General features: G+C 36.1%; 1 protein-coding gene across 2 annotated transcripts; it reads right to left on the reverse strand.

Annotated features, from left to right (window-relative positions):
* Positions 1-1113: 1113 nt before the first annotated feature.
* LOC131153601 (uncharacterized) lies at positions 1114-22730 on the reverse strand. Of its 2 annotated transcripts, XM_058106016.1 has the most exons (10): positions 22036-22730; positions 21753-21890; positions 8306-8494; positions 3303-3440; positions 3071-3192; positions 2858-2990; positions 2606-2735; positions 2424-2503; positions 2181-2315; positions 1114-1719 (listed from the first exon to the last, which is right to left on the reverse strand). In XM_058106016.1, exons 1-10 carry the CDS (start codon positions 22498-22500, stop codon positions 1480-1482), a joined length of 1770 nt encoding a protein of 589 aa, XP_057961999.1. In that variant the 5' UTR covers positions 22501-22730; the 3' UTR covers positions 1114-1479. The 2 variants fall into 2 exon arrangements, with proteins under 2 accessions (XP_057961999.1, XP_057962000.1); XM_058106017.1 differs by lacking the exon at positions 8306-8494 and having other exon boundaries at positions 22036-22721.
* Positions 22731-25171: the final 2441 nt, after the last annotated feature.

A 25171-nucleotide genomic window follows, 5' to 3' on the forward strand; every position in this document is an offset into this window, starting at 1 on the left:
GGTGACTAGAAAAGACCTTAGGTTGAGTTATACTGATTGTGGATAGAATTAGAATAGAAATGACCTAAAATTTTTAAATATCCAATGCACCCCCTCCCCCTCTTGGGATTACACCAATTACATCACCACTCAAATTTTTCCAACAGATAAATTCCTAAATAAAATTGCAAAGGGACAATTGTAATTTAACCTTTGATTGATGTAACATTTTACGTTCATTTCAAAGAATAAAGTAAATAAGGATTTAATAGTTAAACAAAAAAATAATGCATTATCACTGTATGACAAATGGCAATGTAGAAAGAGAAAAAAAAATTAATTCATAATATAAAGGAGAATGAAGCATAGAAATGTCCAATCTCATTCCATTCTTTATTGTTGTATAACCTAGTTCTAACTATTACATTCATATATACAATTTTTACTATATTTTCATTATATTTCATACTATTTCTAAAAATAAATGTTTGGAAATTAAGTAATATTTGTCAATTTTCAAAGAAAAATACCAGATAAAAATAGAAAGGGGAAATTGTTTTTAGGGTTTGGGTGGTCACTTGTTCATATAAATGGCTACAAATGGATACTCAGCAAGGCGTGACAATTGCACTTTAATATAAGCACTAAATATCTTTTAATTTTTTTTATTAGGTAATCAGGTAAAGCACAAAATTTGATTTCGAAAGTCTCAAATCATACGCAAAGATGAGACAGAATATTATATAAACGCTCTCGTCCTGTGTGGACCTCCAATTGACCCAATAAAAAAAATCTCTAATAAAAATTATTAAAAAATTATCCTTTTTCAAATGAAATAATTTCAGAAAAAGAAACACGATGATGACAAACACTCCATGCAACTGAAAACTACACCTTTCAAATGAGTAAACTTTGCATTGGCACGTGATTCGAACTCACCCAAGAATAAGCTGTAGAAAACCATTCCATTGAAAAAAAAAAAAAAACACATTATTCATGCCCCAAAAACATTAAGAATGATAAATTAATAAACTAAAACTATCAGTCTGCATGCCCAAACACCACCATAACCAGGACAAACGACCAAAATTAAGATAAAAAAAAGATTTACAAAACTCAAAAACAACTGATGTTGTCAAAATACTTTTCTCATCAATTAACATTTTTTACCAAAATACAATTGGATCCATCCCTCTATAGTATCAGATTTGCAGTTGTAGATGTTGGGAGGTGAATAACTTGGAAATAATCTACCAGGCTACCACTAATAAAAGCAACTGGAAAATCACGTCAGCCCTACAATCCAAAAAGCTGAATCGAAAATCTCACACACTTTTTGACTCCCTTACTAGTGTTCCCATGGAACTCACCAAAAGTATACAAACAAATACTTCTCTGCCACTTTATCCTATTGATCATTTTGTCTTCTGAAAAAATATTGATTACTTTGCCTAGGCACCACTAGAGGACGACTCGACAAACTTCACTAGTACAGCAGGCTCAGAAGGAGTTACGGGAGCTGAACAGTACAGATAGTTTGTCCCAGTCCCAAGATTCCATCTCCGGAGAAAGGAGCTGGAGCAGGGCTCCCACAGCTACCGCAAGGGCGGCATAGCCCACGCCCTTCATGCACCTATGGCCCCGTGACAACCTGCCCAACATGACCTTACAATACTTGTCTGCCTCCTTGAAGAGCTGTTGGTGAGCAGCATCCTCTTCACCATCCAGAGCGTTCTCATTCTATGAAGATACCAAAATATAATGTCAGTTAAAATATTTTATTTTTTGTGTGAGCGACGATGCTGTGTCATCGGGTGAGTAGTTTACATTAGATATTTAAAAGCTTAAGTCTTTGTTTGGATCAAGGATTTTGCTTTAAAAAATGAAAGGAAAAAAAAAATAGGGAAATCAACTTTCCACTGTATTCCCTCTCTACATTTAAAATATATATATATTAAGAATGAAATTTTGATATGATTAAAATTAAGAAAATCAAAGGTTAATAACATATAAAATAAATCCTAGTTTATCAATAGTAAAAATTTTGTTCTCTCTATTTCCTCGATAGCTAGATACAAAATAAGTGGACTGACCCTCTCATATTCTCCTTTCCTTTTTCCTATTCCAACTGTTTCCTGAGTTCCAAGCAGGGTCTAAATTTAAAATACATAACAATAATCAATAAGGAGGTAAGGGAGGACCTTGTGTCTGAAACTCTTGAGAGTTTCCCTCAAAAAGTCAAGGGAGGCCTGTTTAACAGATTGCTCCTTCCACTCCTCAGTAAGCTTTCTCAGAATAGCAACACTTGCTTCTAAATTATCCAAATAAATCTTATCCTGTGATTAGAGTTCAGACCAAATATATTCAGGTGTACACAATAAAAAAGCACAATGGCAAAATCTTACATCAAACACACATACGTCAATAAAAACAAATTTTCTTACCCACTGCTTGTAACAATCAGGATTTTGAGTCAAACACCACATAAAAATGCAAGCTGCTTCTTTGGATAATTCAGGGACGCCTGCAAAACAGTAAGAACCAACTTTAACACTCTTTACTTGACCTGGTTCCTAGGGGAAAAAAATCAATGGACAAAAAGAATTCAGTTCAAGCTTAACATTACCTTCCCCTGCTGCTTTGACAGAAAAACTCAATAGCTGTTGGGATAGTTGTTTCGTTGCTTTGCTTCCAGGGGAGCAAGCAAGCAAGACTTCCTTCAGGGTGGGGTAAATGGCCTCAAACCTTTCAGTTGCCTGCCACCCAAAAAAAAAAAAGGAGAAACAAACAAACAAACAAAAACAAAAAAATTACATTTATGAGTGTCTACTCCATTGAATATTTCAAGAAACTGAAAATGCTCCCAGAAAATAGCCACCTTCACTCGTGCTGATGATGCAGGGAAGGTAACTCGCATCAGTATCTCAAATGAAGAAGGTGGCATCAAACGCTCCCCCTTCCTAACAGCCCCATTGACCAAAATAGTACGAGCTTTTGGAGCAGACAAAATTCTGTAACCAAGGGGAAAAAATCAGCTTATAGAAGAACATAAAATCAGAACAGATATTAGAAACTAAAAATGCTTTCAAACCTCTCAATTAACTGCAAAACTAAATCTCTGGACTGTGGACTACAACTTGCTTTGCCACCAACAATAGGCAAGAGGTTATGCGCCCATGAGAACAACCCTACAGCCAGGTCCCCTTGACAGGCCTACATTTGAAAATTTTAATCCTACATCAGAAAATTCTCTCATTTAAAGAGCAATTTATAATCTTAACCTAATCTGTTGCTGCAACTATGTTGTAACATTATTCACTCACCTGAGCTATCATCCATATCATAACTGGAAGCTTATCTTGTCCTTGATACTTTAAGTTTCCCTTCAATGTTGGGTACAGACCAACTAGCACATCAGGTTTTCGCCTCAAAACCATAGCTAGAACTACAAATATTGCAACCTGCCATATCAAAAAAAATTCAACTGTACATCAGTTAACTGTTAATTATAATATGGGCAAAAGACACTCACCTTTCCTGAGATTTGGCAAAAAGATAGAAACCTCCCCTAAGGTTTCAAAAATCCCAGGGACACCCCTGAGGTTTTTCAAAAAAGATACAAACTGCCCCTGAGATTTCAAAAATGCCACAAACCTCCCCTGAGGTTTGCCAGAAAGAAACAGACCTCCCCTCGAAAATTTTATCTTTTTGCAAAATATAAGGGGAGGTTTGTATCTTTTTGAAACCTCACGGAGGTTAGAGTCTTTTGCTTAAAAGGCAATAAACAATAAAAAGGAAAGATTGCTCGAGAAACAGTTGTATAAAAGTTGCATAAGAATTTCAATCTCACAACTATGATAAATGTCATGAACAAGAGTCATGGAATTAAATGACATGCTAAAGCAAATATATAACAGCAGAACCAATCCAACAACTAATGGAAGAAAAACTCTTTACTGCATTAACATGTTATCCTGAAATCTTTAAAAAATCCTGAAGTCACTCATAGGAATGTCTAGCAAAAAGCACTCAAAATGACGATTAATTCTTCTCACATCATTAGTTAACTACAAGTTAACTTGAGTGTCCCCAGCATCAGATAACAGAAACAGTAATTCTGCAAAACTAGAAAGATTATTTTGTAGCATTAACACTCCATACAGGGTTAGCTACCTCCTGTATCTCATCAATAGTTAATGTTGACAATTCACCTTTGGAGATATGTAACAGTTCAATCACATGTGCTTTGATCCTCTTACAATGGTCCAAGGGCGAAGCCTTAAAAAAGAGAAAATTTACATGATGAAAACATGAACCTGAATCTGCCAATCCCAATCTGCAATTATCATCCTCATTAAAATCCAAATGACCTGATCTAAATCATTATTACTATTTATCAGTACAATGAGATGCAGCAAAATGAAGACCATTCCATCCTGAATCTGCCAATCCCTGTCTGTAATCAACATCCTCATGAAAGATGCTGGTCACCATCATTAGATCACTATGAGTACAATGAGACACAGCAAAAAGGAAAGACCATTTTCATCCAGAAAGCTACTCCTCGAATATCAATTGGCAGTTCTCATCATTGGTTTAAAAGGGAGACAAAGGGGGAGCCAAGCCAGTACTCGGTTGGACCAACCTATGAATATGTTGCCAATAGCAGTGTGGGGGGAGCTAAGTTTGTTGGAGGAACTGCTGCACTGCGGGAAATCTTTCTCAATACAGAACTTCAAAAGGCAAGATCTGTAAACGCCGCATATGTGGAGCAAAATATCGAACTAAAAGAAACTACCTTCACTTTACACTACCAAAATGAACGTAAGTCAATGCCTAGACCTAGACTTTTTTCACACGCAACTCAGAGGTGTTCAGGGCAGGCTCAGTTGTAGAGATTTGGGCAAGCTTTCTGGAAATTTTTTCTATGGGGAAAGAAAAACTGGATTTCATGCTCAACTGAAAATTCTTCCTACTAGGAAAAAAGGAAAACCCTCTTCTAGTTTTCTAGCTTTGTTCTAAAACTTGAAATACAGCTTTAGTATGATGTATTCCAGGTTTTCCTTTATAACAAGTATACTAGTTCTCTTTAGAAAACACAGCTGAAAGGATTCAACCATCAGAAAACAAGAAATCCTTCTTTTAAAAAATTGAAAAACAAAATAACATATAGAGAAGGCAAAGCCTAGACAAGGACATGGTTCTGTTGCGAGTGCTGCCACCATGCCACTATTGCCTCACCTAGCTATTCTCCTTGCAAATCTGCCCCCTGCACAAATATTAAATTTGCAAAGTTGCACACAGTTGATACCTGGACAATGCATCTTGCGACCCAAGCTTCATTTTGTCCCCTTAAGCCATTATGCCCTCGCTTTGCTGAGAGCCAGAGAGATGTTTCAGAAAGGGACAAATGAGATGAATTTTTTTGGAAAGCCAGGAAGATCAGAAGAATGAAAGAAAATTAAAAGAAAAGAAAAGGATGTTGGCACAGGGAAGTAGCAGAAAACAACACTGAAAATAGACATGAATGCTGTTAGAACATTGGGAAAGAAAGAAGTTAGGAGGATGTGCTTTGGTGCCTTTCAGATTGCAGTCCAATAGCTTGGCTCCAATTTCTTGTTTCCACAAATGTTGGACATGTCCAGCTGGGGCACAGCGTGAAGATGTCATTTGATTATTTTATATTAGCAGAGTTTGACAAGTCAAATTTGTTTCTTTTTCTCTTCTCTTTCTTTTTGAGAGAATATGAGCAAGTAAGAAAATACTTGCAATTTGAATGGGTTTTCTAGTTTGCTGATTTGGAAACCAATTTTTTGTTCCCAATAATGAATCTGTTTTCCCATAGAAAACAAAAAATGTAGAAAGAAAACAGAAAATTATTTTCTTTAACTTTATATTCCCGAATAATTCCAGAATCTAGATTTGGCATACTCCAATATTTTTCCATAAAATATTAATTTAATACCTTCTCACACCAACACCTAATTTCAAGGAAAACAAAAGGAGAGACTGCCATTTGTTGGAAACCAAAAGGGAAAACATGAGAAGTTAGAGAACTGACCAAGAAGAAAAAAAAAAGTCATTGATTAGATTAGGGGTTATGAAACAGCTCATGGTTCACATATGTTTTTCATGGAGAGGAGCGTGATCGACACCAGAATTAATTCTCCCAATTGGGATTACTTCATCTTTAAAACAAACAATACTCTGGAGGAAACTAGACTATTTAGAGAGGGATACTTTAGAGGGATGTAAAGATTCAATAGAAAAACAAATAAATACAATTTCAAGAAAGGAATTAATTTTAAATTTTGAAAGATTCATTTTTCAGCAGCCTTTGTTTGTGGAATTTTTATGAAAATTTCAAATTAAATTGAACGAAACATAGGAAATATATAATAATTATGAAAATTTAAATCAAACTTTCAAAAAAGTTAAAAGGAGCCATAGTGCAAATATGTGGAACTAAAATAATTCAGAAAAAAATGTATATTTGATGACAATGATGTCATAAATATACATTTATATAAAAATAAATCATAATTTTCGAAAAAATGAATAAAAAGGAAAATTTTAGAATTTTACTAATAAATCAGAAGTCTTCCCCAAACTTAAGCACATGGATTCCTCCCTTCCTATTCAAGCTAGGATCACCAAAGCCTTCTCAAATTCCCCAACCCTCATTTCAGCAAAATCAGTCTTCCCTTGCAGAAGGATGAGCAGAAATATTACTGTATCCCAAATCTCTTCATCCAATCACATGGGTTTTGATATTTGAATTTCGTAGAAATTGTCATTCCCAATGCACCCAACAGAAGCTGCCAGAGAAGAATATGCCCTCCATGCAGGCAACAGGCTATTAGGGGGAAAACAAATGATTCTGGGCCATCAATCCATTGGAGAGCCAAATTGGCATTACTGACCATGCAAAGAGACGGCCTCAATTGCATGAAATGGCCAATCCTTCCCCTTGGAGTCCTTGATGTACAATTCCAGCAATAAACTGTTCATCTTGGAGTGAATGTTCTCAATGGCAATCAGGAAGTCATGGAAGCTGCAAGCATTTTCAATCTAAACCCCCTCTGCAAACCTTCCAGGAAGATTTTCAAGGACTATGCTCTCAGAATCTACAAAGAAGACAAAAGAACGAAAGACTCCTAGTGAAGTTTTCTCGTCATAAACAGGGTGGTCAGCGACATAGGTCCTTCAAGAGGATTGACCTCCTAACGGCATTCAAAAATCAGCTTACATAAATATTGACAAAATAGGTGTTCAACCCAGTTCATTCTCGTTCCTTTGGTCATGAAGCTCACTGGTTTTAACCAGTTTTTACTATTGTCAATCTTTATGTCCAAACCAGATTCATCCAATTCCCAACTTACTGGTCAATCTGGTCCAGTTTTGAAAACACCACCCAAACATATTCCTTTGAGCTCATCTTGAATTTCTAGAAATCTTGGTACTTGGTAGTCAGCACTAACTCTAAATACCCTCGCAGGACAGACTCTGCTTCACAATTTCTTTTGCAGACTCCTAAGAAAGTTCATTGGATTTAACGTTTTAACACTATATGTAACCTGTTAACAATGCCTCACCCCAACATTTTTAAAGCAAAACTACAGAACTTCTGGAAGATATGAAAAAAGATAATATATAAACAAAATTATAAAAATAAATTGAACAATTTTTACTAGAAGCCAGGTGGAATAGCAGGTAATTGGAAAGAATATATGGTTGTACAGAGCACTGCAAAAACCCATGTTAATAATGCAGCTAAAAGTAGTGCAAGCCAACAGAATAATACGACTTCAAATACCACTAGACTTACCAACTTTCTGCAACACACACTGTTAAGGCTTGATACATTGTTAGCCCACAACCTAACAGCTTAAGCAGTTAATCGTTTAGGTAAAGTGGTTGTTTAACATGGTATCAGAGCCATGGCTACAAGAGATCCTAGATTCTAGTCATGTTGCCTATATTTATTGTTTGGTTGTCAAAAATTATCCTATTCCCTGTAATGGGTGTTATTTATCTGTTGTTTACCTCTCCACATGCAACTAGGATTTATGTGTGAAGGAGTGCAAAAGCTTGATATACATTGTTGGCCCACAACCCAATAACTTAAGCTTTTAAGTTAAGCGGTTGTTGCTAATGTATATAATCAGAAAAGAAGGGGGGAAGGCGAAATGAAAGATAAAAAATCAAAGGGAAATACACCAACATTGTTGTTAACAAATGGCATCAACTATCATAAAGTTGTGTTCACTAGGAAAATTGACATACAACACAGGTGAAGAAAGCCTGCATATTCTGCCCAAGTTACCTGAGATTTTGATGATGCCTGTTGCACACCCTTCTTAGAGCCTTTAGCAACAGCCTGGTGGATTGCTAAGTCCGCAAGGATACTGTCTAACGACCATAATACAAAGGAACTAAGTGCCTCAAGCGAGCACTGGTTGATCCAGTCAACTGATGTCTTATAAACAGTTTCAGAAATATGAGAAATGGGGACCTATCATAAAGTAAATTAAGTAATCGAGTTTTAGAAAAAATTAAACAGAAAAGAAACAAAAACATTAAATAAATTGCACGCAAGTTCAAAGCCTTGCTGTAAAATACTCAACATGTTGAATCGCAATACGCCCCACAAATACCATGACAAATCCATTATGATTTTCAAAAAAAAAAAAAATTAGAAGTGCATGGAAACAACAAAGATGGGCATGAAGATGATATAAAGAATCAATAAATATAACAATATAAACAGATTACGCCCAAAAAAAAACTTCATCCTAGAAGAGTGGAAAAAGATATTTTGTTGTCGCAACCAAATCTTTCACTTCCAAAATTACCCTTAAAGTATCAACAATGTTACTTAACAACTATGTTAGAGGATGGAGCCAACATTGTCTAATCACTACCAACAAGTGAGCTAGTTAACTTTCACTTCCAAAATTACCCTTAAAGCATCATCATGCAGGTGCAATATTGAGCCACAAGTGCAAACAAGAAAATTTTCATATACAAGACTCCTCAAGTGCTGGACTTCGAGTTTGTTTGTGAATGCCAACCTAGTTTGATCTTTTCTAACCCAAGTGAATAAAATCAGTGTTCATTTGAAATAAAGTAGACCCTTGCACAAAATTTCAAGAAAAGAATAAAGGATACTCCTTTTGTAAAGAAATTCCCAGGGACCGTAGTTTCATTCTCAAGAACAATAAAGCAATCTGTCACTCAATTTCCTTGTTTATTTTGACATAAATTTGTGTGCGCAAATATAGCATAGTTTCAATTAAAATCAAGAGCCAAAATGATGTGCATTTCAGTGCTGCAATATTTTAGAATTTATTTGGAATTATATTCAAAAGGATAATATTACAAACTAATGTAATAAAAACATAGTTCTAAATGGCTCAGCCGAGTTTGCCCAAGTGGTAAGGGACCTAAGGGCAAAGTTGAGCCTTGGTGATCCCAAGGTCACAGGTCCAATTCTCCACTTGTGTTTGCCAGGTGAATTACCAAGGATGCATCGAGCCCCCCCAGTGTGGTGCCGCCTAGGTGGGTCCAAAGGGCTTGCCCAAGTAGGAGTTTCGAGTCATTAAAAAAATATATATAGTTCCAAATGACATTATCAATTCTAAATAACAATGTTAGGACTCAGTGCAACATACTTACCATAAACATATTATTTGAGTAGAACAAACTACAAAGTGAAACAACTATATTAAAACTTTAGTAGCACAAAATGTTAACATGTCAATTCAAGTAGTGAGACAAAAGTGTAAGTGAAACTGGGAGGGCAGTTTGGTATCACAATCAAAAATTATGAAAATGAAAACCAAAAATGGAAGTTAAAAACCAAAAGTAGAGACTACAAATTGAAAACAGGCAACTTGTATGGTTAAGTCACAAAACTAAAACAAATTAAAAGCCAGACTGAAGCATGTTCATTTTTGTTCTTCGATCAAATAATAATTAAAAAAAAATAAGGTTATAATAATGAAAATGCTAAAGAATACAAATTGAAGAATATTAAGTAAAATAAAATTTAATTATAATCATTTTATTTAATTATTATATTTTTAAATCCATTTTTTAGTACTCTAAGAACAATCTTATCATATACGAAGGTTGAAAATTGGTATATATATATATATATATATATATATATATATTATTTGAATGAATTCTATTTTTCTTTAAAAGTTAAGAAAATTTATGGATATTTTTATTCCAATTTAAATTCAAATGACAGTTATTTTAATCTTCCATTAAAAATTGTGTTCAAAATGATTTAATCTACAAATTCTGCTATTAATGGGTTGCCAGAACAATTGAAACCATAAAATCTGGTAGGTTTTCATCACAGCCATTGAAAACCAACTATGGAAGCTGAAAAATAGCAACAGACAACTGCACTGCTGTCACCTGTTCCTTCACTATACAGCGATGGAAAACAGAAAATAGAAAATAGAAAATAGAAAATAGAAATGATAGCAAACAAGCCCTAAAGTTAATACAGTTCTACCTCAGTATTGTAGATGAAATTAAGAAAAATTAAAGTATCAAACTACACAAATGTGGTAGCACACAGCACCCTAGTGGCAAATATAAATTTGTAAACATAACAGATAATGACATCGAAATTTCTCTCCAATTCTTTCAGGTTATCCAAATCTCATTTTGATTTCTGCAACATTCATCTGCTAGTTCATAGAAAAATTCTCATCTGCTAGTTCATAGAAAAATTCCTAAAGGACGGTGTTAAATTACAGCTTTTTTTTTCATGATAAATTTGCAGATGGGGAAAAAAATGTACATACGACAACACACCTTGACAGTTGAGAGCTAGCATAGGAAGAACCATTGAGCATGGGCATATGGCTAAATGGGTGGGAAGACACAAGTTAGCTATACCTTAATAGGTGGGGAGAAGTGTAAATGCATGGTTTAGCAGGTGAGGGAACAAGTATAAAAAAGTTCAAAGCACAATTCGATAAAATTAAAACAGGCTTACAAATAGAGTTTCTAGGCCAATTTAAACAATATCTATATTTCAATTGGACACATGACAGTAGAAAAGAGTCACCATATGGCACAAATTATAAAAGTATTTTAATTTTATACCACGGTATAGATTCAGATCCATATTTGGTGTCATATATTAAAAACACACATGTGTGTATTATACATGTTGAAAAGATGAAAAATTTGCCTTTGGGATGAATTACTAAAATAAAATCTACTTGTGGATAATGCATAACGATAATACAACATAAAATATATCATTAAAAATATAATTTGTTTGGGATGCAAGCTGTATGAGTAACTTCCTGAGTCAAAAATAGACAAGACATTTTGCACGATTTGGAGGAGTTCAAATTTTAAACTTCCTCTTTCTTTTGTCCAATAAAAAAAATTTGATTCATAAGTCATGAACAGAGGTTCTACTTTAGAACATTTTCTTTCTCCTATAAGTCAAAACTGCAAGTGACTTTTGCATAAATCTTTTAATTAACCATGACCAACATTGTTTATTTAAAAATGGCTAGTTGAGTCTTAAGCCCTGGAAGTCATTTTTACAGGTCATTCAAAGCAGCTCCTAGGCCTGCTTCAATAGATTTGTGAACATTCAATTCCAATTTACCATCTAATATTCAATTATAATAGATTGAATAGCCACATTTTTTATAACTGAAAAGTGTATATTGCTAAAGAACTTCATGAGGAACCAACAAAGTACAAAGAAAAACTATATACTGTTGGTCAGAACCACAAAAGAAACCCTCTACAAAATCAACAAAGGAGTTGAAATTGGCACAAAAATGCACATTTAAACAAAAATGAAAAACAGAGAACCACTGCCACTTTTTTCAATGATGTTTCCACTTTTTGAAGGATCTTGCATTTCTTTTTCACCAAACAATCAAAAACACAGCGAGAGAAATGCATCCCACATGTAATTACTTCTGCATTTAGAACCCCTTCAGCTTGCAATTCAAATTATATTATTTCACTCTGGCTTTTGCCCGATTTATACCCAGAGAACTGAAAACCGAACACCACAGACGACTTTCACCACACTGTGGAGACCTTGCAAGCTCAGATAGCTAATCTAACTGCAAAGATGAATGTGATGATTCTTGCTATGGGAAACTATAACACTCCGGGGTGTTGCAAAACCAAGGTACCAGAACGTATGGGGGTGCTCATGATGCCAAGGAGTTGGAGAACTTTTTTTTTTATATGGAGCTGTACTTTCATGCTTTGAGGACAGGCTCAGAATAGGAGAAAGTGGATACTGCAACTATGTACTTGGTTAGTGACGCCAAACTGTGGTGGCGTACCAAGTACAATGAAATTGAGAATGAACGTTGTGTAGTTGATTATTGGGCAGACTTGAAGAGAGAGAGAGCTCAAAGTCCAATTCTTTCCTGAGAATGTTGAGTACAATGCTAGGAGGAAGCAAAGAACACTCAAACATACTGGGTCAATCAAGGAATATGTGAAACAATTTTCAACTTTGATATTGGATATCAGGGACACGTTGGAAAATGACAAGTTGTTCTATTTTCTTGAGGGGTTGAAACTGTGGGCAAGGACAAAACTTCATAGGCAAAGAGTTCAAGACTTGTCTACCGCATAAGCTACCGCAGAATGCTTAACTGACTATGATGGTGATAATATCGCTTCGTCCAACGAGAGTGGCATAGGTGGAAGCAGCGGAAAATCTTTCAAGAAGGGCAAACCCAAAATGCGAGAGCCGACAGTAAGGCGACAACTTCAAAAGAAGCTTCATCATCTCGAGGGTTCAACGCACCCAATGGAAAGGGTAAAATTTCATGTTACTTGTGTCAAGTGCCCTCACAAGTCATCACTCAATGTCTTACAAGTTTATATTGCGAAGGGGGCATTGGAGAATGATGAGGAAGAGGAGGATACCACGAGGATAGGTGTAATGCAGCTAGCAAACGCATTGAAAAAGCAGTCAAAAGCACTAAAAGTTACACAAGCGAAAGGATTGATGTTTGTGGACTTGAGGATCAATGGGAAGCATACTCGTGTGTCACGTTCCGCCTCTTTTCACACCGTTGTGAAGGGCCGTGCGGCGCTAGCTAAAGCACTCTTGCTTAACTAGCCAGCCTATCGTTTACCAACATTCATCCACGAAGCACTTTCATTAACATTCATTCAGATAGCAGCGGAAATAATAATCAATTCATGAAAGCCGTGGCAACCAAGCAGTAAACATTGAAGCAAACATATTTCATTAACAAATCCTCCGTTGACATGTTGTACTTAGCGAGGGAGGCAAGTAGGCTAAGCACGTTGACAATTGCTAGTGAGTTTTACAATGACTGATGAACACTCACCCTCCCCTAAAGAGGTTTTTATGTAATTATCATCCTAGCACTAGGAAACATCAAAGTGACCGAGGAGTCATACTGCCTTATTTGGCTTACAAAGATTCTACTAGCAGAAATTAACCCTACACTAGTATATACATGATGGAAACCCATCCTAAGCACACGAGATAAGCGGTCACAGGCAAGCATAATGCCCTAAACAAGCTTAGCTCGTGACATTCTCCCCCACTTATGCGGTCGACGTCTTCGTAGACTTTTGGCGGTAGGTACACTTCAAATTTGTCCACGAACGATTGAATATCTTCCGCAAAAATCCAGCTGATTTCTTTGTCATCAAGGCATTTCCACTCCACTAGGAACTTCTGCCGCTTCTTCCTTGAGGATATGAACTTTCTCTCTGCAAGGATCTCTTCAACATCATGTCTGTCAGGTTGCACTGTCTTCAACTCTGCACTGTTTGACTGACTTCTACTCAGGTTGTTGGTGTTGGCGTTGAATGGCTTGAGGCAGTTGACATGAAACTGCAGTCTTCTCTCTTGATCTACCCACTTCTTCATCTGCTTAGAAGCTTTCTCCAGATAGGCTTGGGCAAACTTTGCATTTTGTCTCCCTTCACTGGTGAAGATGTACGCCCTAGGACTCTTTCGTCTATACGGCTCGCCCACTGTGTGAGGTAACAGTGGCAGTTGGTTTGTAACAAGCTCAAAAGGGCTCTTGTTGGTTGTTGAGCGCCTTTGGGCGTTGCCACAGAATGGAGCCACATCAAGTAGTTGCATGCCATTCTTCTAGTTGTCGTTGACACAATGGCACCAGTACTCATCTAGTAGCTCTCTGAATCTCCTCATCTGTCCGTCTGTCTGTCGGTGATAACTCAAAGAGATATCAAGAGGTGACCTGAATATCCTGAAAAACTTTGTCAAGAAGTTGTCAGTGAACATTAAATCTTGGTCACAAATAATAACTTGGGGAACACCCCAATGTTTCACAACAGTCACAAGGAACAATTGTGTCGTCCCCTCTGTCGAACAGTACTTTGGTACGGCCATGAAAGTACCATACTTCTTCCGCTCCCCCTTGTCTAGTTGGCCAGTGAGACAAGTTTTGGTATAATCAACCACATCATCCCGTGTGTGCGGCCAATAATACCTTCCCAGTAGTTCTGTCATTGGAGTCATTCCCCGCGAATACCCCTCAACGAACTTCCTGCAGTATCTAGTAAGGCCAAGAAAGGAACACAACTCCTTCACTGTCGTGGGGATCTTCCGTTCTTGAACATCCTTACCTTCTCCATACCCCTCCGAATACGACCTTGTTCAACCACTTGACCAAGGAATTTGTTGCTCCGCTGAGCGAAAGAGAAATTCTCCTTCTTCACATCCAGACTGTTTCCCCTCAGCCTGTCGAACACCTTCCGTAGATGCTCTTCATGTTTCCTCTGAAACAACACCTTTGCTCCCAACAACGTTTTGGAAGGGCGAACACATCCCGCTTCCACTTCATCAAGTTGCTTCCCCAACTCTACTATCTCTCGAGGCGCAATCCGACATGGCTCTTTAGTAGGTGGTTTCACTCCTGATAACAACTCAATCTCATCCTCCACAGTCCGTCGTGAAGGCAAATTGTGAGACAACTTATCCGGCAACACCTCCTTATACTCATCCAACACCGCTTGAATGGTCGTAAGCTCCAGCTCTTGGCCTACTTCTTTGTCTACCACCACCGTGGCTAGACGTGTCTACTCACCCTTATCCAATCCTTCATTGAGTTGTATGGCTGAAAGGGACTTCCCGTCGCCTCCTTTCGTTGCAACGACTTGCACCATGCACGAGTGATCTCCCATCCGACACAGGGAACCAACCAAAGGCATCAGCACTGCCCCCGTCCCCATTAGGAACTCCATTCCTAGAATGACTGGATAGTCATCCAATGGCACCGCTGTGAAATTCGCATGACCTTCCCACTGTCCAAGCTTTATAACCACTTGCTTGGCTACTCCCAGAGTAGGCTAGGCTACAAAGTTAACTGCTTTCATGCGTCCTGTATCCTTCTCTAAGGATAAGTTGAGTTTCCATGCTTCCGACTGCGAAACAAAATTATGAGTAGCTCCCGTATCCACCATAGCGCAAGTACTCTTCCCATTTATCCTCAAGTCCACAAACATTAACCCTTTTGCTCGTGTGACTTTCGGTGTTTTTGCCTGCTTTTCCAATGCGTTCACCAACCGCACTGAACCCACCCTCGGGGCATCATCCTCTTCCCCATCGTCTTCCACTGCCTGTTCTGCAATGGAAGCCTGTAAAGCATTAAGTGATGCTTTGTGAGGGCACTCAAAAACTCTATGAGAACCTAGACACAAGAAACACTCAAGTTTACTCTTCCCCTTTCCATTGGGTGTGTTGAACCCTTGAGACGACGAAGCTTCCTTTGAGGTTGATGATTTATAGTCGGCTCCCCCACTCTTGGGTTTGCCATTCTTGAAAGACTTTCCACTGTTTCCCTCTTTGCCAAACCGTTTGGACGAAGCGATCTCATCACCAGCGTAGTCTGTCAAGCGTTCTGCAGCCGCTTGTGCAGTTGACAAGTCTTGAACCCTTTGCCTATGAAGTTCAGTTCTTGCCCACGGTTTCATCCCCTCTAGAAAATAGAACAACTTGTCCTTCTCCGACATATCCCAAATATCCAACATTAAGGCAGAAAATTGTTTCACATATTCGCTGATTGACCCCGTATGCTTGAGATCTCTCAGTTTTCTCCTTACATTATACTCAACATTTTCCGGAAAGAATTGGGCCTTGAGCTCTCTCTTCAAGTCTGCCCAACTATCAATTACACAGCTTCCATTTTCAATTTCTCTGTACTTGGTACGCCACCACAGTTTGGCATCACCAACCAAGTACATGGTTGCAGTATCCACCTTAGCCTGTTCTGAGGCCATCCTCACAATGCGAAAGTACTGCTCCACATCAAACAAGAAGTTCTCTAACTCCTTAGCATCACAGGCACCCCCATACGTCCTAGGTTCAGGTACCTTGGTCTTACTAACTCCTGGAGTGTTGGAGTTCCCCATAGCAAGAACCATCAGATTCACCTTTGCATCCAGATCAGCCATCCGGGCTTGCAAAGTTTCCACAGTGTGGTGAAAGTCCTCTGACATTTCACTTGTCAAACTTGCTTGATGTTATTATGTTCCCATCACTTCATCAAGTCCCCTCAGTTGGGCCATCTCGTTGGCCATATTGTTGGTTGTCTCTTCAACCTGTGCTTCCAGTGCACTAAGTCTTTCAGCATTGTTTGGTGCCATGGTCAACTACCAAAGCTTCCAAAATCCCACAACGAAGGTAACTGAATTCTCGTAGCAACTGAGCCTTGGCTCTGATACCAAATGTCACGATCCGCCTCTTTTCACACCGTTGTGAAGGGCCGTGCGGCGCTAGCTAAAGCACTCTTACTTAACTAGCTAGCCTATCGTTTACCAACATTCATCCACGAAGCACTTTCATTAACATTCATTCAGATAGCAGCGGAAATAATAATCAATTCATGAAAGCCGTGGCAACCAAGCAGTAAACATTGAAGCAAACATAATTCATTAACAAATCCTCCGTTGACATGTTGTACTTAGCGAGGGAGGCAAGTAAGCTAAGTACGTTGACAATTGCTAGTGAATTTTACAATGACTGATGAACACTCACCCTCCTTTAAAGAGGTTTTTATGTAATTATCATCCTGGCACTAGGAAACATCAAAGTGACCGAGGAGTCATACTGCCTTATTTGGCTTACAAAGACTCTACTAGCAGAAATTAACCCTACACTAGTATTTACATGATGGAAACCCATCCTAAGCACACGAGATAAGCGGTCACAGGCAAGCATAATGCCCTGAACAAGCTTAGCTCATGACACCGTGCTATGGTGGATACTATGGCTACCCATAATTATGTTTCACAAGCAAAAGCAGGGAGACTCAATTTATATTTGGAGAAGGATTCAAGATACATAAAAGTGGTGAATTCTCATAGTTCTCACCCAATTGCAGTAAAGAGAAGGTCGTTTACTACCTCGCCTTGTACATTTCATAATAAACTTGCTTTTGGTAGAATCCCCCTCCTCATCAAATAACCAACAATAAAAATTCTTTGCTATCCTTCCTCCCAAGTGAAAATAATTAAATAATTAAATAATAAATGAAAACAAAAAAAGCAAGCCTTGTAGGGACTTTAGCTTTCCATATAGCTCTCCAAGGGAAATGTGCAACACCATTCCCCTCTCTTTCTCTAACCTTAATTCTAGAATGATAGAACTTAACTAAATTCCATAGTTTGAGATCACCCACCAAACCTTATCCTTTAACTATCTACCTTACCCACTTGCTGCAAGAGCGTGGTCCTCTTAATCCTAGACATTACTCAATCTTTGCTTCTTAAGAATTTCTTCTAAAACACAAGTCCTACCAAGCTTGGCCCCCTTCCCTCATCCAAATGTTTCTAACCATAGCATCTTTATCAGAAGCCACTTTAAAAGCAATATGGAACTATATTTTGAAACAGGTATCACCACGCCAAACATCATGTTAAAAGCAAACCTTAATGTATTCATTCTTTGCCAATGCAAACCACTCAACTACCACAGGTGTGATAAAACTATCCCAAATGTTCCCACCTGGTCCCTATAAACATTTAAACTCCATTTGCTTTACCCAAAACTTAGGAAAAGACAAGAAAAATCTAGAAAAAGAAATGATTTCTTAAACTAAACCCAATTCTCCCTTTTAAGAGAAACTAAGTGTTGATTAAATTACTAAGTGTTGATTAAATTATTGAGTGTTGATTAAATTATTGAGTATTGATTCTTTCTCCATTCCAGGAAAACATGATGTAGCGCACCCTTAGCTTCACCCATCTTGAAGAGGCTATTTCTTTTGGGTTTGAGTGTGTATCCCTAGTTATTGGGCAAAAAGTATAGTGATACACTTAAGACTGAACATGCAAAGCACTACCGCAATATCATTTAATAGCCCCTGTACACTTTTCAGATTTCAATTGCAGCATAGCTTTACAGCATTAATTTAATAAACTCACATGTCTAGCTTTTGAATTTTTAGGTCAGATCAACAAGTAACATCTACAGTATAAGTTAATTAATTGGTTACTGTCTCATCTTCCAAATCACATTAAAAATATTAAAAGTTTAAAACCATTAAACGATAAAAGTAACATGATAATTTCAACAATCCTTTCGGGTATTAAGGATTGGAAGGAATGTAGGATTTCAGAGTAGTTTACGACTTCCCTTTTGCTTCGGGATAAAGTTACTTTTCTAACTTCGCTTTTTCGGCTTATTCTTCAGGGGTTTCTGGAAGAATGTCCTTTACTGGGAGGCTGTCAGTAGGGGTGTTCAAGATTTTACAGAAAACCAACCTGAAACAGGAACCAAACCTATTTCGGTTCAGTTTTCCAGTTTTCGGTATGCTTTTAAACCCAAAACCGAACCAAAAACCAAATTATGTAATAAAATTAACATATTTGACTTCTGTTATGTATTATACATGTTGGAGCTAGGTTGTAAAATGTACTAATATATTATTTAGTACTTTTTTTACCTATAATTCTCCCTTCATATTGAATTTCTACAATTATAATTTTTCAGCTTTTCATTAAAAAATTAACACAGTTAACAAAATGAGTGAAGAAGAAGGGGAATGGTGAGATTTTATAGAGATGGGTAGGCTCGCCCTCCTTGAGAATTTTCGATGTGGGACACAATTGCATGATGCTCTCCATCCAATTTCCTTGTTCCACATCGGGAAAATCGTTGAAAGATTCAACCACTCTCTCCTTATAAACATAGGTTTTCCCATCCAATTCCCCCAACAGTACAGGCTGGGCTTGCATGTGTAATTGAGCCCAGCCCACATTCTTAAATTCTCCCATGTACAGCAGAACTGATGGATGTTTGCCTTGGAGAAGCACTGAACATTTTCTACTGTAATGGTTAATCCAGTTTAATAAGTGAACCAAACCAAAAAACTGTAAACCTTTGTGGTAAGAAAACAGTCAGTTTAGGTTTGTTCCCTGTACAGTGTTTTAAAAAACTGAGATTTCAAGTTCGGTTTCAGTATTAGTCAAAACCAAACTGCACTGAACCAAATACACACCCAGCTGTAAGTTCTGCTGTTGCTTTCTTTGGAGGACACCTTGCCTTCCTCCTTATATTCCTTTTAATATCTTTTAAAAAATCTTCTGTTTCTATATAAAAAATAATAATAAACAAGAATAATTACAAAAACAATGTAAAACATGGATGAACAATTTGATTCATGACAAAGTTAAATATGTCCCACTAAAAAAATTTTTCAAATCAATTTTATAGCATGAAGGATATTTTCATGCGAACTTTATTATCAAATTTTCATAAGGAGTTTGAACTAATAATTAGTTGTTATAAAATACTAAATGTTCACACCTGAAACAATCATGCATAACCAAAAGACGTAAACTTGTACCCTGATGAGAAAAAAATGCAACAGGGCTGTTTAGCACGATAAGAAGGCAATCACAAGACATTTGTTAACATTGTTAGTTTTCAAGTTGAGCTGACAGTCAAAATTAATGAAAACTAGGGAACTGTTAGCTTTTTTTGTCAAAAATTATGAGAACGAAAACTAAAAACAAAAATAAAAACCAAAATCCAAAGGCCAACAACAAATTTGGTTAAAATTTCCAAAATTAAAACTTGATTGAACATTCCCTTCAATCAAACAGCAATTAAAAAAATATGATTAAAATACTAAAAATACAAAAAAGAAGAACAATAAGAAGAAGAAGAATAAAAATCAAGAGGACGGGCCCTGGATCAACTATAAGGTTGCTCCTCTATGACCAGTTTGGTCACAGGTTCGTGTCCAAGGAAACAATCACTTTGCATAAAAGTAGGGGTAAGATTGCGTACACTGTGACAATCCTCTCCCTACCCTCGCAAAGTAGAGAGCCTTATGACCCTAGGACGAATTTTATTAAAATAATATATATATATATATATATATATATATATACTTATAAATTATTATAGTTATTTTACTTAATTACTATATTTCAAAATTCACTTGGCAAGAATAATCTTATTGTACTGGCCAACTTAAAAATAGTTAAAATATTTTTAAATAGCTTCTATTATTTTTTAAAAATGTTATGGATATTTTTATTTTAATTATATTTTAAATTCAAATGGTAATTTTATTTTATTTAATTTTTTTTAGATAATAAATTTTAATCCAGAAAAAATTTTATTAAAATATGTATAAATGAACTATTTAATCCACAAAAATTTAATTTTGAATATTAAAATATTCTCACATAAAATTTGGTTTCCAATTTTTATGAAAATTGCCAAAACTGACAACAACAAAAAATGAAAACTAACATTGTAAAATAAACAAACATGTTTCCATAATATATTCCTTCACTGTACGGAAACAAAAACTAAAAACAAAAAACAGAAATGATACCAAACAAATAATATATTTTTCGGTTTTAAATTAATACAATAACAAATTGCCATAGTATTTTAATATCAAGAATCCAATTATGTGGATTAAATCACCAAGTCACAATTATTTAATAAAAATGAAAATAATTTCAGTACGTAAACTTAAAACTTGAGATAAAATATCCTAAATTTTTTTAAAAATTTTAAAAACAAATTTCACCATTTCGCCCTTTATATACAATAGGATTGTTCTTGACTTGAAGCACTAACAAGTGAGTTTAGAATATAATTAAGTAATATAATTACAATTAATTATTTTTCTTTATTATCATATCTTTCAGTTTTTAATCTTTTGCAATTTCATTATTCTAATCATATTTATTAAGTGTTGTTTAATCTAAGGACATAAAGAACACACATTCGATTAGGTTTATAAGTTGCTTTGGTTTTGCATAAACGAACCACACCGGTTGACATTTTTAAATTTTAATTTCTACTTCATTTTTCAATTCTCTCAAACTTGTATTGCAAAATAAGAAATAATTGCAGAGACAAAATGATAGCCCCAAGAAAACCAATGAATCAGTTACATGACTCATCTCACACGATTTTCTTCCTTTCAAAATGACGATATTACCTAAATCACACCTTTCTTTCAAAAGCTACGTTCTTACCTAAACCAAAAGATGCAGACTATCAACCATAATCACAAAAAAAAAACTACATAACATCGTAAACAGGAAAAGAATAGATCGGCAACCCTATATGCTACATTTCAACATAAAGATGGTACGCATGCACAAGCCATACCATGTCCCAAATTTGGTATCATTTCAGGAATTCAGATAAACACTTATCCAAATAATTAAAAAATTAAATAAACAAAGTGACTGAATGGAGGTAAGGGCAAACTCACGTCCACAATCTTGGCAACCGGAGACTCCCTAAACATTTTTGTCCACGGAAATTGAGACGAACTCACAGCTGAAAACGCGCGACCAAAGTAATCGGCGAACCGCATAAGCTGAATGTCTGGCTGCTTCCCATACGATGCCTACATGCAAAAAAGAAAATAAAACTTAAATTTAAATTTAAATTTTTAAAAATGAACACATCGAGAACCGATTTAATCCAATTCATTTATCAAACAACAGATCAAACAAAACCACAACCAAACAAGGGAAAATTCAAAAACTCACCGATGCATCAGCGAGAAATGCCGCCAGATCAACCGCATCAATCTTCGATGCCGCCTCACCGACCGTGATCTTTGGCCTCTTCGGCTTCTTTGGCTTCAATTTCTTCGACTCATCAACCTTACCATTCCCAGCACGGCCAGCGGCGGCCTCGTCATCGCTATCATCTCCATCGTCTGACCGCTGCTTCGTTCTGGCCGGAGGTTCGGCCGCAAAGGATGCCTTCTGAGCTTCTAGAACACGCCGGCGTCGGTCCTCCGATCGCTGCTCGAGCTGCCCAAACACGTTGGGGGCGTCGCCAACGGGAAGGGCCCCATTTGGACGGGGCTTGCCGGTCGCCAACGAGGGCTTTCTCTGGCGTTTGGCGTATGTGACCTTTTGCCATCCATGGTTATTGCTGCTCTGTACATTGCTGCTCTCGTCTTCTTCGTTCAGGTTTGATTCGAATGACACAGGCTTCTCGTCCATGAATATTGTGTGTGTGTGAGAGAGAGAGAGAGAGAGAGAGAGAGAGATGGAGCAGACGGAAGGGAAACAGAAAAAACAACTTCGAAAGCGGAGACGAGGATTTAAGGCGTTGACTTTCTCAAACTGACCTTTGTTCTATCCTGTAATTACACTAATGCCATCCTCATACGCACGGGCCACAGCCGTCTAGTTTTGCGGGACTGGCGACGGACTGTGTGAACAATGAACACGGGCGCCGACGCTTCCCATATCTCTTCTAATAATTATTGAGGATACAAGTATAACTAAAATTTTTTTATAAAAAAATTATATACGTATCTATTATTTTTTGAATTTTAAAAATAAATAACAACAACCCAATCCACATTTTTGGCCTATAAAAATAAGAAACAGTTCAAATTTTGAAATGTTGGTCTATCATCAAATTTAACCCTATAATCAATCATCATGTTAAAAATAAATCTATTAAAAAATTCAAATTTCAAGATATTAATCTAGTATTTGATTGCCAAATATTATTCAAACAAATTAGATTCATATACCCTCAACAACCCATATCTTCTAAATCAAACTCAAATCCTAACCTCCTCTTCCAAATCAAATTTACAAATCTATGGGTAGCTTCTTAGGATTAAAAATTCTTCAATCTTATTAGTTTTCAAAATGCTACTTGATTCAGATGACACTATTTTTAAGATACGTAATGGCATTATCTCCATTCATCGATAATAACTTATTATTCAGCAAAGAAGCAGCTCAATTCAAAAACTACATCCAAAAGGGGTTTGGAAAAATTGGCATTCAAAAGTATTAAGTTTGCACTATTTTTAATATTTTTTTACTCTTTTATATCATAGCACAATTTTCCTGAAAAAATAACATGTTATATTCTAGCCATTGAATATTTAGATATGTTTAACCATTGTATCTATGCATAGCAACAGTGTCAGTCACTCGAAAAAAGTGGAGGTGACAACGGATTAGAAGCCCTCCAACCATTAAGTTGTTACTGCAAGGGCAAGCTTAATCAGAAAAATGACCAAGTGATGGAGCCTAAAGCTAGCAAAAAAAAATTTAAGCTTCCTACTACCTTTTTTTTTTATTACAATTGCATTTGCCAAATTTTGTTATGGCCTAAAATGGAAAGAAAATGTTACTTGAGGCATAAGATAATTTTAACATACATAAAGCTTTATTTATTATACAACTACAAAATTTCTAGGGCTTTCTTCTATTTTCAAAAATATTCATTTTGTGTTTATGTAATAGCACCTCCATATTAACCTCGTTTCCATCAAAAGTGAAATGCACTACTACATTCTTATTGTTAACTTATTTCTTTTAATTGCCATTTTTAGTTATTTATTAATCGATTTTAATTAAAATTTATGGTTGTTTTAATGACATAAATGTTCATAGTGCATATTTTAAAAACACAACAACTTATAAAGTGTTGGGTGTCCCTCCTCACAACATTAAGAGGAGGGGCACCTTTGTAAATTAAAAAAAATAAATATATAAATAAAAGGAAACTGGGGTTTTGTGTATGAGAGGGGATTCTGGAAATTAAAAGAAAAGAAGAAAAAGAGGGTTGATGGCAGCATGATGAAAAAGAAGATGGAAACTCACTTGATTATTTGATCGGATAGTTAAACGGAGTTCCATTGACTTGAAATTTTAGGTGTGCAATTGCAACAAGAAGGGCTTTGACTTGATCGGCTTTGATTGTGGTATTATTCTTCAAATTTTGTCTTCTAGTGAGACGGTCTTTTTATTGATATCTAGTTCTTATTAGTGAGATCGGCTTTCGAGTATGATTATTTATGATTTGTTGCAATTATCATTGTTATTGAGAGCTCTTGTAAAGTTTGTGGACCCTTGAATTTTTCTATTATCTAGTGGATTTAGCCTAGACCAAAGGTCTCGTAATCTTTCCCTAATTTGGGGTTTACATGTAAATTTTTGGTGTTTCATATTTAGTGTTTTATTGCTTTACTATTCTTACCAATTATTTGTTGATTTATTTGGTGATTTGGTTGTTGCATTGTCAAATTAAATTTTGAAATTGGAAATTAGTGGCTATATCTCTAGTCCATTGTTCTATTTTATTTGTGCAAGTTGGGAAAGGGTATGCAAATATTTTGTGCAGCTTTAGTTATTCTACTATTTTTCCTAACAAACTAGTATCAAAGCAAGGTAGAATTAATTTGTACAAATTAAAATGGAGGATAACAACAATAATGCAATATTTAAATTGAAGGCATCGAACTAATCAATATGGAAACCAAAAATGTTAAACATTATATTTTGTAAAGATTGGTATGATCCGATTGAAGGTCAAAATAGAAAAAATGTTGGTCTTATTCGACAATGAATTGAAAATAGTGACTTTCACCACGTAGCTAATGAAACAAATGTTCATGCACTATGGAGGAGATTCAAGAATTTGTATGAAAGAAAAACTTCTCAAAACAAAGCTTTCCTAGTCAAACGATTGATTAACTTGAGATATAAAGACGGAACAACATGTCAAAGCATTTAAATGTTTTTCAAGACATTGTGAATCATTTGGCTAATATAAAAATTAATTTGGAAGATGAGTTGCAAGCTTGTTTGCTATAATTAGGATACTCTAGTTGTGGCATTAAATATTTCAACACTAAATATTAAC

This window comes from Malania oleifera, chromosome 4 (genome assembly GCF_029873635.1).
Source record: "Malania oleifera isolate guangnan ecotype guangnan chromosome 4, ASM2987363v1, whole genome shotgun sequence".
Classification (NCBI taxonomy): domain Eukaryota; kingdom Viridiplantae; phylum Streptophyta; class Magnoliopsida; order Santalales; family Ximeniaceae; genus Malania; species Malania oleifera.